Consider the following 12,774-nt stretch of genomic DNA (forward strand, 5'->3'; position numbering starts at 1 on the left):
TAATTTTTCTTGAAGATGAAATTTAGTCTCAAAGTGTCCGCTGAATGAAATTGAAGCTCGTCTCTGGAAATAAAATCAACCCAGTCATTCACTTTTTTTTCTCTTCCCCTTCAGTGACCATTTTGTGGAAAATACATCCGTTTTCCCGTCGTTCCTGCAATGATGTAGTTTTCCCTTATTTTCCCCATTCAGTGTGACATTTTTTTTCTCCTTGTGCTGTGGCGGTGTATCCTGGCGATCACCCATTGTGTGTGTGTCTGAAGAAAAATCATCGACGGTACATCTTCCTTTTTCCCCGTGGCAGTATCAATTTGCGGTGGATGGATACTCTCTTATTTTTTTTTCATCTTGTGTGTCGTGAGTGTGCGGGAAAAGTTGTGAAAAGTGTGGTGGAGTGTTGAGGGTGAGAAGGAAGAAGAAGGAGGAGTTTTCCATGAGAATTTTAGCGTGAAAAAGTGAGAAAAATCCCATGTAGTGGCAAATAAAAATGGTGGCGATGAATTTTGCTCTGAAAAATTTCTTCAAATAGTTGATAAAAGCTTATTTCAGCTTCCGCTTTGAGTTCAAAATGTTATCAAATGTAGGGGAATAAATGCCAAAAAGTGTTATAATTTTTCTAATGCCTCCACATTTTTATACCAACACGCGTGGTCGTTATTTTTCCTCTCTCTCAAAGTTTCTTTCACACACACAAATATTATCACATAAAATTGAGATGATATATTTAGAAATTTTTTTTGTGCCTTTGGCAAATCTCTTGAGCTTTTAGGATTCATTCAACCAAATTGGAGTTTGTTTAATTGATACTTGATTAATTAAAGCATTTATAGAATTAATTATATTATATTTATAATACAATCAAGCCTATAAGATTTAAACGATTTAAGCAATATTCAGGGAGTTTCTATAATTGGAATATAAGTTAGCCTAATACAATTTTGTAGACACAGAGACGAAGCTTTCTTACGAATTTTTAAAAATCCTAAAAATGTAGGTAATCGATTTTTTATTAGCTTTTACTATTTTACTTCTGGAAGATTGTATTGGCGCAAAGTTCTTGAAAAGAGAGTTAGGTATAAAAAGGGTATAAGACCATCAATTTTGCAATATTTTTTGACACTTACATAAACCATTTTTCTAAGCTCAACTTTGAGTGAATAAAGTAAAAAAAAAATTGTTTTCACAAGAGATGAATAAAAGGGTTAACCTTTGGTATGCCGTGAGAAAAATGAAGGTTTAATTGACTTCTTGGTACATTATAAAAGTCTTCTCTCAATTTTATAGCAAAAATTAATTTTCAAATGGATTTTTAGTTTTTTTTTTTTCAAAGAATGTTTCCGCAAAAAACGCTTAGAAAAGGAGTTTAGTCACTAATATGTGAGAAACTTTCTCAACTAAATTGTTCCAGGAACAGCACAAGGGTAATCTTGTAGAGGATTAAAAATACAATAGTAAATCGCCAAATAAAATAGCTACTAAGCCAGGAAAAATTGCTTAAAATGCAATAAATTGCATCACTATTTTGTATTTTTATCCACTTAAATTATATAAAACATTCTCGCGTTGAATAGTAAAGTGGGAAAGAACATTTTTATGTGATTATTTGTGCTTTTTAAAGCTTAAAAATCTTCTTTTTAGCTTTTCAACCCTTTCACGTCCATGTGAAACATAGAAACATTGAAATATGCTCTCTTTTTTTTTACGTTAGAAGACTTTTCTCAGTCAAAACGTCTCCCTTGTCCTCTATTGTGTGAATTTGATACATCTCTAACTTGGAAAATTCATTAAATTCTTAAAAAGTCAGGAAAATAAAATGTTTCACGTTTGGGTCTACCCAAAGAAAGCGAAAGGGTTAAATCAATGATTAGTAAAACATAAATTGTGGGTGCATTTGTTAAGGAAATTAAAGAAATGGGCTAGTTTGTTCGTTATACCAACTTTTGAATTTATCCTTTTCATTTTTATCAAAAACTTTAACCTGCTGGCCGCCAAGACCTTGGAGCTTCCTTAGAGCGCCAAGGTGGGGTCGTTGAACGACCCCAAGAAGGAAGTCGATTTTCTCATAAACTATAAAACCGGGAACTGTCGGGTCACTACCTTTAGACTCCTTATATAGTCCTCTTGCCCCTTGCATCACAAATTCGCCACCCGGAAACACGCAGAATAAGATATTAGGGAAAAACATTTTTCACTCATTTTTCACACTTTCTTCGTGAGAAATTTGCCACGAAGTTGACCGCAACTGCTATTTTTTTTCACTACTTCCCCACATTCCCCTCACTTCCCGCACCGTGATAAATGGCAATATTTCTCGAATATTCTTTATTGTTTTGCACATTTATATGCTTCTAATTATGTTTTATGTTGTTTATGTTACTTATTCGCGATAATTCTGACACTGAGATGGTAAAGTGAGAAAGTAAACACAACCCTTCAACCCCCTTCAACCATATGATTTATGATGTGACTAACTTCATTCTGAGAAATTTTCCGCAGCATGGCCGTTACACCAATTTTTGAATTCCCTTCTTCTACATTTTCCTTAATAACTTTTCTTGTGGTGGACGGATTGAGCTGAAATTTTTACACAACCTCCTCAGATAACCAAAGAACTTATTTCCAAAAGATGGGAATGGTATCTTTTATATTTATTAAGTTATAGCACGAAATATAGCGCTGGGGTCGTTCAACGACCCCGCTTGGCGGCCTAGAGGTTAACTCTGGTAACTTGTGGATCGATCCGGAATTTCTATACAATTTGCTTAACACTTAGAGGATTTATGTGGACACCGTGTCCATTTCGAGTTTTTAAATCGTCATAGATTAAAATGCATTGAACCTATCGTGATAAGTACCACGTCTATGTGTAGTGTAGGGAATTTCAATTACTTTAAGTTAGGCTAAAGAAAATCTGGAAAATATTTTGTTTTTTAAAAGATAATTAAGGTCAAAGTCGAAATTATACGCGGAGGATGAAAATGGTCACCGTGACCAACGGTTTTTTTTAATACTCTTTTGCACAATTGTCAAAGTGTTGTTTACTTTTTTTTTACATAAAAACTCCGGAAAATTCAATACTTAAAATGAGCAAATACAAGGATTTGAGGCTTGCGGTAGCTTTAAATGATGCTAGTGAGGACATTGTGGAGGAACTCAGTGATAGTTCTGAAGAGGAGACCGAAGAAGCCTCCATAAATTATTTTCTTTTGAGATTGTTGTGTCTTCAGCGCACCCATAAATACCAATATTTTAAAATCCCCGCGAATCCCCCCGTTAATTGAATAAAATATGCACGCATAGCTATTTTGCAAATGCAATCTTCCATATTTTCCTTGAAATATTTGAAAAAAAACCGTTGGTCATGCTGTCCATTTTCATCCTCCGCGTAAGTGAAAATTGCCCGGTCCTCCGAGTGTTAACAAAATAAAGCTCTGGATTCAATCAATTTCCCCTCACGGCAAACGAATGGTTAAAGAAATAATCTTAAAATTTCTTTTCTTTATAGAATATGGATAATTTTAAAGACACAAATAATGCTGAAATTAAAAAAAATCTTTATATTTAAATCGCTTAAATTTAAATAATTTCAAGGATCAATGTCCTTTGAGAAAATTCGTATCTTCTCAGAACAAAAAAAAATAGACAATTTGGAAGAAGCATTAAATCCTTTCTTGCAGTGAATACAATCGGCTTTCGGGGGGATTTTGTGACTCCTGAGGCGAGGTCTATGTTCAGCAGGTCAAGAAAGTTGAGTGCCAAACTTTTCCCATCATCCATGTTGGTGGTTTTCATGAAATTCCTCCTGACAGTACTCCTCGTCGCCCACATCCAAACTGTTGAATCTCGTAAGTGCTTTTAAGGGTGGCGGTGGTGTGATTAAATTTTAAACTGTGTCGAAGGTGAAACTTTTTCCACCCACCCCCCTCAATTTTTGGGGATTAACTTTTCCCACGGACACACCCTCAAGTTTCACCTCAATTCCTTTTGCTCACTTTTGAGCCATTGTATGCTATGTACGTACAGCATCTCCCTTTGCTCTGTACATTCATTGTGTTTCAAATTCAACAGAAAATATGGGCACAGTGGACATGTTGAATCAATTCAACTTCCCCCAGTTGCCAGCCGGTGTGTCCAGAGCCCAAGGAATGTGTGACGAAACGACGGAATCTTCAGCTTATTCCATTGGGAAGGATACAATGCTAACAGTTGGTACTGCAGAGGTAAAACAAATCTTCTTTTCTTTATATAAAAGTTAATCAATAATTAATAAATTAATTTTCAAGTGAATGTTTTGCATAAAAAATCCTTTCAAGTAGCTTTGGGCTTTAAAAAAAATCTAACTATAGATTACGTCCTAAAATTAGAATCTTTCGGATTTTGCATTAGTTTTTCGAGGTTCTCGAGGATTTATTAATAAAATTAATAAAATTTTATATTCTTCGACAAAAAAATAAATAAAAATCTCCTAAAATTCAATTTTAACAGATTTTTTCTAGAGGCTTCCCAAAGGACTTTTCAATTTTACTAGCATTGCGCACCAAATCCTCAACTCCAAGTCGCGTGCCACTCTTCTCGATTTATTCTTCTGAAAGTGAAGAAGTTCTCGCAGTTCTCGTTGGCTCCGAGATTGGTCTCTACTACCAGGATATGAATGACCCACTGAGTGATCCCATCCTCGTGCAATTCCCACTCAATATAAATGATGAGAAATGGCACAGACTTGGGCTTAGTGTCAAGGGGGACTCTATCACCCTCCTTGCGGATTGCAATCGAGAATACACCAAGAGATTTCCGCGAAAAGTCAATGCGACTGTAGCAACAGATGGATTGATTTTAATCGGTGTTCAACTTATGGAGGAAGAGGGTTATTTTACGGTGAGAAATTCCCCATCATTGAGATTTGCATAAATTTAATCGCGAGATTCCTTTACTTTTCGTGCGGAAAATTTATGCGCGCCAAAATAATCTCCCGCGCCATCGTGTATGAATGTTTTCTGTGTTGTCTCTTTGAAGGGGGATATTCAACTCTTCAAGATTGCCGACACACCAGATGAGGCTTATCAGCTGTGCTCCACCAAACATGCCCCATTATGCAATGGTAGCCACTATCAAACGACCTCCGCTTATCGCAGTGGCGTAAATAGAAAGGAGGACCAACTGCGGAATGCGTCACGATTGAATTCCACGCCAGATGATTCAGCTGTGCAAGCTGAAACGCCACGGGATTGGGATTCTTATGACGATTTTTATGATTTTGATGACGACAACGTTACCATTATCAGGGAATTTCCTGAACAAGGCAATGTAGGGGGATTCAATTCATCATCATCATCATCATACGGAAGCTCAATTGGTGGAGGATCTTCATCACACTACTCGAGTTCTTCCTGGAACTCATCATCAGGAAGTAATCAAGGATCGGGAGGAGCGTCATCTTCTGGTACAAATACTTATGGACAAGGGTCATATTCTTCCTCTGGTGGTAGCCTGTACGGAGGAGGAGGCTTTTCAGCATCTGGTGGTAGCATTGCTTCAGCAAGTGGAGGAAATATTGATTTAGCAAGTAGAGGAAGTTTCGGTTCAGCCAGTGGAGGAATATCGACAACAGGCAGCAGTTCCGGGGGTTCAGGGTATTCAGTTTCAGAAAATTCTGGATTAGGCTTGGGAATTATATCGGGTCTTAATTCAATTCATGGAAGTACAAATGAAGGAAGTAGTTCATCAAATTCATCAATCTCCAGAGCTCAGGATATTTTCGGGAGAACAAGTCAAACTATCAGGTATATCGAGGGTCCGCCTGGAGAAAAAGGCCAAAAGGGAGATCCAGGAAGAGATGGTCGTGATGGACAGAGTGGACTTCCTGGGCCACCAGGGCATGTTTTCATGATCCCTGTAAGTACGCTAATTATTTCATAAATCCCCCAAATATAAAAATTAACTATTCCTATGCAGATAAATCAAGCTATTGGGAATGACAAAGGACCAGATTCACAAGTAGAAACATTCAGGCATCTTCTAACGCAGCACATGAATACAATGAGAGGTGCTGATGGGCCAATGGGGCTCACGGGTATACCAGGACCGCAAGGACCACCAGGAATAGAAGGGAGTAAAGGTGAACCTGGGGATGCTGGAGAACCCGTAAGTTCGCAAGAAGCTGATAATTTTAATTCATTACAGGATTAAATGATTTTTTTGCTAGGGTCCTAGAGGATTGCGTGGGCAAATGGGTCCGCCTGGGCGTGAGGGTAGACGTGGAAGAGCTGGAAGAGATGGCGATAGAGGAATTTCAGGACCAATAGGTCTGAAGGGTGAACCAGGACCCCCTGGAATGATGGGGATACGTGGATTGAAAGGAGATCGAGGTAGAACAGGACCAACTGGTCCTAAAGGACAACCTGGGCACGATGGAATACAAGGAGAAGATGGTCCTCCAGGATTAACAGGACTTCCTGGGGAAATTGTAAGTTTTGTGCAAAACCGCAATTGACCATTTTAGTCAAATGAAAATACTTCTAGGGCCCTCGAGGTTTCCCTGGTGTTCGTGGCTTTCCCGGGCCACCTGGTAGTCCAGGAATTCCTGGAACAGAAGGACCATCTGGGGCGAAAGGCAATCAGGGGGCTACAGGACAACCAGGTATGTAAAATAAAAAATTAAAAAAAAAATAATCTTATTATTGATTTCTTTAAAAAGGACCCCCTGGTCAGTTGGGAGCACAAGGTCCAATTGGTGCTCCTGGTGCTCAAGGAAATCCTGGTCCACCAGGAATTGCGGTGAGTTTGTGATAAATTTAGGCATGGGACTTTGGATCAAGACTTTCATCATTTTTAGGGTCCTCCGGGTAAGCCTGGGCAACCTGGTTTAATGGGTGTTGAAGGGACAGCTGGTCGCCCTGGGAATCCTGGACAAACTGGACAAAAAGGACACACAGGACCACAAGGAGTTCAAGGACCAATTGGTTTTCCCGGTCAGAGAGGTGTTAAAGGTGACGATGGGCCCAGAGGACTGCCTGGAGATAAAGGAGACAAGGTTGGGCAATTTAGTTTGTTACCATTTTTTTTTTAAATCAGTTTCTTAAAAAAATCCTATTTCATTAATTCACGAATTATATTTACCAGGGAGACAAAGGATCTGATGGTGAGAAAGGTGATCTTGGAACGCAAGGGGATAGAGGAAGCCCAGGACAGGCAGGAACGCCGGGTATTGAGGGTCCTGAGGGTCCTAAGGGTTTCGAAGGTCCTCGTGGAGAAATGGGTCTTGTTGGGTCTCCTGGACCTCAAGGTCGACAAGGTGTGCAAGGACCACCGGGATATCCGGGGTTGATCGGTGAGAAAGGAGATAAAGGTGCTACAGGTGCTCAAGGAAGTCAAGGAGTTAAAGGAGAAAGAGTGAGTTATCTTTTATTTAACGCTTATTGGTGGTATTATAATGAAAACAATTCTTATTTTTTAATTCAGGGACATGCTGGAATTCCAGGAGAGAGAGGCGAGATAGGACCAAGAGTATGAATAAAATAACATTAAAAAGGAATTTGTGTAAGAAAAATCTATTTGATAGGGAATGCGTGGTGCTCGAGGAAGAGCAGGATCAGAAGGATTAACTGGACCAAAAGGTGACACAGGGCAACCTGGACCACCGGGAATACCAGGTCAACCAGGAACTCAAGGTCCAGAGGGACCTAGAGGATTTATTGGGCTTCCAGGGCAACAAGGAGTCAATGGAAAAGACGGTATCCCTGGACCTCCTGGCGAAAGAGGTCCTCCTGTGAGTTAGAAGATATTCTTCTATACTGCATTCAAGTAGATTAATAAACAAAATATGTATCAGGGCGTTACTGGGAATCAAGGACCGCCTGGAAATGTGGGTGTTGTTGGACCACCAGGTCAAGTAGGAGAACCAGGACCACAGGGTGATGCTGGAGTCCCTGGTCCACCAGGAATGCCTGGAGAAGCTGGATTGCCAGGGGATGTTGGAAAAGACGGATTTCCAGGTCCCCCAGGACCTATTGGAAAGCCTGGTGAAGTTGGTCCTGCTGGTCTACCTGGATTTCCTGGTGAGAGAGGACATACAGGACAACCGGTAGGAAATATATTTTGCTAAATTTTTAAAGATTCTTTTAATCATAAAAACGCTTTGATTAAATTGACGATGTGAACATTTTTTTCTTATTTTAGGGACTGGCTGGCTTGAAAGGAGAACCTGGTATTCCAGGAATTCCAGGGCTATCAGGCGATAAAGGTCAGCAAGGGGAGCCTGGAAAAGAGGGACCTCCTGGACCACAAGGTCGTGTTGGACCTCCCGGACCAGCAGGAGCACCTGGAGCTAAGGGGGAAGTAGGACTAAAAGGAGCTGTAGGTAAAAATCGAATTTCTTAAACTCCAATGAAGTGAAGAAATGGAGAAAATTAATTGCTTTAATTTAATAAAATGTAGGTCCTATTGGAAGGGATGGTGTGATGGGATTACGAGGATTACCAGGACCACCTGGACCTGCAGGCAATCCAGGGGAAGATGGAGACAAAGGAGAAATGGGTCCACCTGGAGAGAAAGGGTTCAAAGGCAGTCAAGGAGAAACAGTAAGTCCATGAGAAATTTGTTAAGAGAGGAAAGACAGAACGAAATGAATTATGTAATTCTAGGGTCCTATTGGTTCACCTGGACCTCTCGGACTTCGTGGAGAGCCAGGAGCTGTAGGAGTTCCCGGAGAAAAAGGTCCTCCGGGGGATATTGGTCATCGAGGGATTAAAGGAGAAGACGGACCTGTCGGATTGCCTGGAGCTCCAGGTCCTGTAGGACCACAAGGCTTACCAGGATTTCCTGGAGTGAAAGGAGAGAGAGGAGACGATGGGTTGCCAGGTAAGAAAACTTACGAAAAAGTTGCGTAAATATTTTCTTGAGTATTTTTTCCTTAGAAGCTAATAATCATTTTTATTAATTTTTAAGGACCAACTGGACCTATTGGACCACCCGGAGAAGCTGGGAGACGTGGTATGAGAGGCCCTGAGGGTGCTAGAGGAAAACCCGGCCCACCAGGACCGCAAGGAAAAATCGGAGAAACAGGCCCAGCGGGACCACCTGGCCCACAGGGTGAAATAGGCAAAGATGTGAGTTTTTTTCAAAATTTTTCTGCCTTTGGAAAAAGAGTTATTAGAGCATTTACCTGTTACCTTGCCTGTTACAATTCCAAAAGAATATTCAAGGATTTTCTTTTATAGGGTGATAAAGGTGGTCCAGGACCAAAAGGAGAAGAAGGAAAGACAGGTTTACCTGGGCCTCCTGGGAAACCTGGACCAGCGGGTATTGAAGGGTCAAGAGGCCCTCCTGGACCTCCAGGATTTCCTGGAAATCCCGGCGAAAGCGGTCAGCCCGGATTTAAAGGTGATGCAGGAAAACCAGGGGAAGCTGGAGCACCAGGAGAACCAGGATTGCCTGGTGAAGTAGGACCAATGGGAAAGCCCGGTGATCAAGGACCCCCTGGGCGACAAGGACCCGAAGGTCCTGGTGGAGTTCAAGGTGCACCCGGACAACCTGGTGAAAAGGGAGATATTGGATTGCAAGGGGCACCAGGTGATGCAGGAATTCCAGGACCTCAGGGACTTCCAGGTCCCATAGGACCACCTGGAAGTGTAGGCCCAATAGGCCCAGCTGTGAGTACTGAAAATTATGATTAAAAGGGGATTTATTGATTTAATTTTTTTTTAATAGGGCGATGTAGGTGTGCCTGGAAGAATCGGGAAGGATGGCCTTCCTGGAAAAATCGGCGATGCAGGTCTCAAAGGACAGAAGGGTGCTCGAGGATTGCGTGGCTTTAAAGGTCATCGTGGTGATATCGGACCTCCCGGGCGAATTGGTGAACCAGGGGATAAGGGTAACATGGGCCTTAGGGGTACAATGGGAGCACCAGGACCAAAAGGAGATACCGGAAGTCCCGGAATGATGGGGATAAAGGGTAATAAACAAAATAAAATTTATTGGAAAGATTTTTAAGGTTTAACTTGGAAAATATTTTTGAAAAAGGTAACGACGGTCCTCAGGGAGAACCTGGTCCACCAGGTTTAACAGGACCAAAGGGATCCGAAGGTGTTGCAGGGATGAAGGGCGAAACAGGACCAGCAGGCCCACCAGGACCTCCTGGACCACCAGCAGAACCACCACTTCTCCCACCTGAGATTCTCTTCCAGCTCAATGAATTCAATCCAACGAAAGGTGAGGACAGAATGAAGAGAGACCTGGGGATGATTGATCAATTTCTCGATATGGACGATGATGAGCTGAATCGATTCATGGGGGCGACAAAGCCGTCTGAAAGGAAAAATTCCGGGAAGAAAAAAGTGGAAAAGGATGACTTGACTGCCCAATTCATCGACATGTACAGCTCAATTCATGCTATGCGACTTGAACTTGAGCGAATGAGAAAACCAATTGGTACGCGGGACAATCCAGCTCGCTCCTGCAAGGATCTCTACTATGGGCATCCGAATTTCCCAAATGGTAAGGAAATGGGGGAAATTGACGACAAATGGGTGCGGTGCGGATGTGGGTGATTAATTCTTTCATTGACAAAACAGGATGGTATTGGATTGATCCCAACTTGGGGATGATTGATGATGCCATTTACGTCTTCTGCAACATCACAGCACAAGGTGAAACTTGCGTATTTCCCGACGTTCATGCGTCTCAAATGCAAAATATTCCCTGGCGACGGGATGGCGACAGAACGGATTGGTACTCAAATCTTCGTGGTGGATTTCAGGTAAGAAAAATTATTTGTTGAAGTTTTCCAAAAATATAGAATAAAGATTGAACGGAAACTGTGAAAAAACTAATGTGCAAAGATTAACTGAATTTCACATAAACACCCCAAAGATTAACCCTTTTATACTTTCTTGATCTATGTGAGCAATTCCCCCTCCTATAAGTGACAAATCATCAACATATTGGGAAATTCTCACTCCCTCCAAAATGGTCCTTTAATCTCTCTTTCTTGTAGATTACGTACGAAACGACGGGATCAGTTCAGATGACTTTTTTGCGACTTCTCTCCCAGGAGGGTGTTCAGAATTTCACCTACACATGCATCAATAGCGCCCCATGGTACAATGAGAAACTCCAAAAGTATGACACAGCGATTAAATTCATGGGTGATAATGATGCGGAAATAACGCATGACAATCCGGCAATTTCGCCAAATGTTCTCTTCGATGGATGCAAGGTAAGGCAGCTCCTTTTTTTCACATTTCACCAAAGCAACTCTATTAAATTCCACCCTCCGTTTGAGGACAATTCTTCTCACACTAATCAATAAATTTAATTTTCTTCCTCTCTTTTTCTCTCTCCCGGCAATGCTCACTGATGTGCAACATCCTAAAAGTCCGGAAAAAGCAACAGCGAAACGGTATTTGAGGTGAAAACCAAAAAGCTCCACTATTTGCCAATTATCGATTTCTACCCCATCGACTATGGATTACCAAATCAAGCTTTTGGCTTCCATGTAGGTCCTGTTTGTTTCAAATAAACAACACGCCAAAGAGATAAAATATATTAATGAATTATTTAAAAAATAAACTCCCCCTCTCTCACGGTTGACTGAAAGCCCCCTCATTTTGATAAGCTTTCGCCATATAGATAAAATATATTCAAAATTGTCACTGAAAGCTTATTGAGATTTTCTTTTGCGAATGAAGAGTTCGTGATGCGACATTTTTCCACCCTCGTTTTTGTGTTCAAACTGAAGAAAATCCAACCAAACAAATCGATTTTATTCACAATTTGCTCCAAAAGGCTTTTCCTTTTTATTGGTGAACCCCTCGCTTTTTTCCCCGGGCACACCACCCGAGCTTATGAGATTTACAATATTGCGCTCATAAAGCCAATACGCACGTTTACCAAGATGGGGACACAAAGGGAAATCAATCCACACCCATCTCCACATTCACCCCCTTTTTTCCTTTATTTGACGAGCAAGACATTTCCCTTCGAGAAAATGTTGGGGAGAAACAATACACCCTATGGAAGATGGAACGAGTTCTTTGCCCTAACACTTGAGGAACTTTTACGACACGACAACAGAGATCTATGTATCCACAAATGGTGGAACATTTTAAAATGGAAAAGCTTCTTTGTAGCAATTTTCTCTGTGTGTGTGGTGAAATAATCCAAAAAGAACTATTGGTTACAAGAGCTCATAAATGAATTCATGATGAAAGTAAAATGCGAAAAGAAAATAAAGTTAGAGCACATAGAAACTATTTTAATGTTTTTACAACAGAAATACTACTGAATTGAGAAAACTTTGCTCTCTGTGAGAAAATTTTGAGAACTTCCCAATGCTTCAGAGTGCAACAGAATCTAGCTGGGAAAATGAGTTTCAGAACATTAAAAAATAAATTGAATTTCTTAAAGAGTTTTGAATTCAATTTGGAAAGTTTTGGAAAGAAAATAAAATTCATATTTTTATTGCGAAAAATGCGATGATTAGTAGCTGGATTCTAGGATGAAATGCTATTTTTCTTTATGATTTTTTTAGAAGCTTTTTCTGCATTTTTTTAAACGTCTATACCGAAAATTCATGAAAAAAGATGAAAAACTCCCGAATTGAGAAATTCAATCGAAATAAGAACGGTTTCAATCTTTCTCAAAAATATAGGAAAAAATATATAAAAAATATATAGAAAGGTTACGTTTTATATATCAGAATCTAACCACCTGAATTAAATTTTGATTAAATTATCCTATTAAATTCCAAATTAAAGACCTAATAATACGCCATGAAAA

The 12,774-nt window shown here is 40.3% G+C and overlaps 3 protein-coding genes across 7 annotated transcripts in view; all 3 read left to right on the forward strand.

Annotated features, from left to right (window-relative positions):
• Positions 1–12,774, forward strand: part of LOC129790865 (UNC93-like protein) — a 1,060,245-nt gene that overhangs the window by 932,602 nt on the left and 114,869 nt on the right. The window lies entirely within an intron of this gene.
• LOC129790850 (cleavage and polyadenylation specificity factor 73) overlaps positions 1–12,774 on the forward strand; it is a 566,536-nt gene that overhangs the window by 438,893 nt on the left and 114,869 nt on the right. The window lies entirely within an intron of this gene.
• Positions 34–11,654, forward strand: LOC129790816 (collagen alpha-1(III) chain-like). The gene is made up of 24 exons (XM_055828554.1): positions 34–455; positions 3,678–3,845; positions 4,069–4,220; positions 4,486–4,875; positions 5,014–5,892; positions 5,953–6,141; positions 6,203–6,463; positions 6,520–6,637; positions 6,695–6,774; positions 6,833–7,030; positions 7,120–7,389; positions 7,459–7,503; positions 7,559–7,765; positions 7,829–8,080; positions 8,176–8,356; positions 8,434–8,576; positions 8,640–8,856; positions 8,944–9,104; positions 9,216–9,647; positions 9,706–9,949; positions 10,018–10,491; positions 10,569–10,753; positions 10,991–11,212; positions 11,372–11,654. Coding segments are annotated over exons 1-24 (5,613 nt in total). The 5' UTR covers positions 34–454; the 3' UTR covers positions 11,516–11,654.

The sequence above is a fragment of the Lutzomyia longipalpis genome, chromosome 2 (assembly GCF_024334085.1).
Source record: "Lutzomyia longipalpis isolate SR_M1_2022 chromosome 2, ASM2433408v1".
In the NCBI taxonomy this organism is placed as follows: domain Eukaryota; kingdom Metazoa; phylum Arthropoda; class Insecta; order Diptera; family Psychodidae; genus Lutzomyia; species Lutzomyia longipalpis.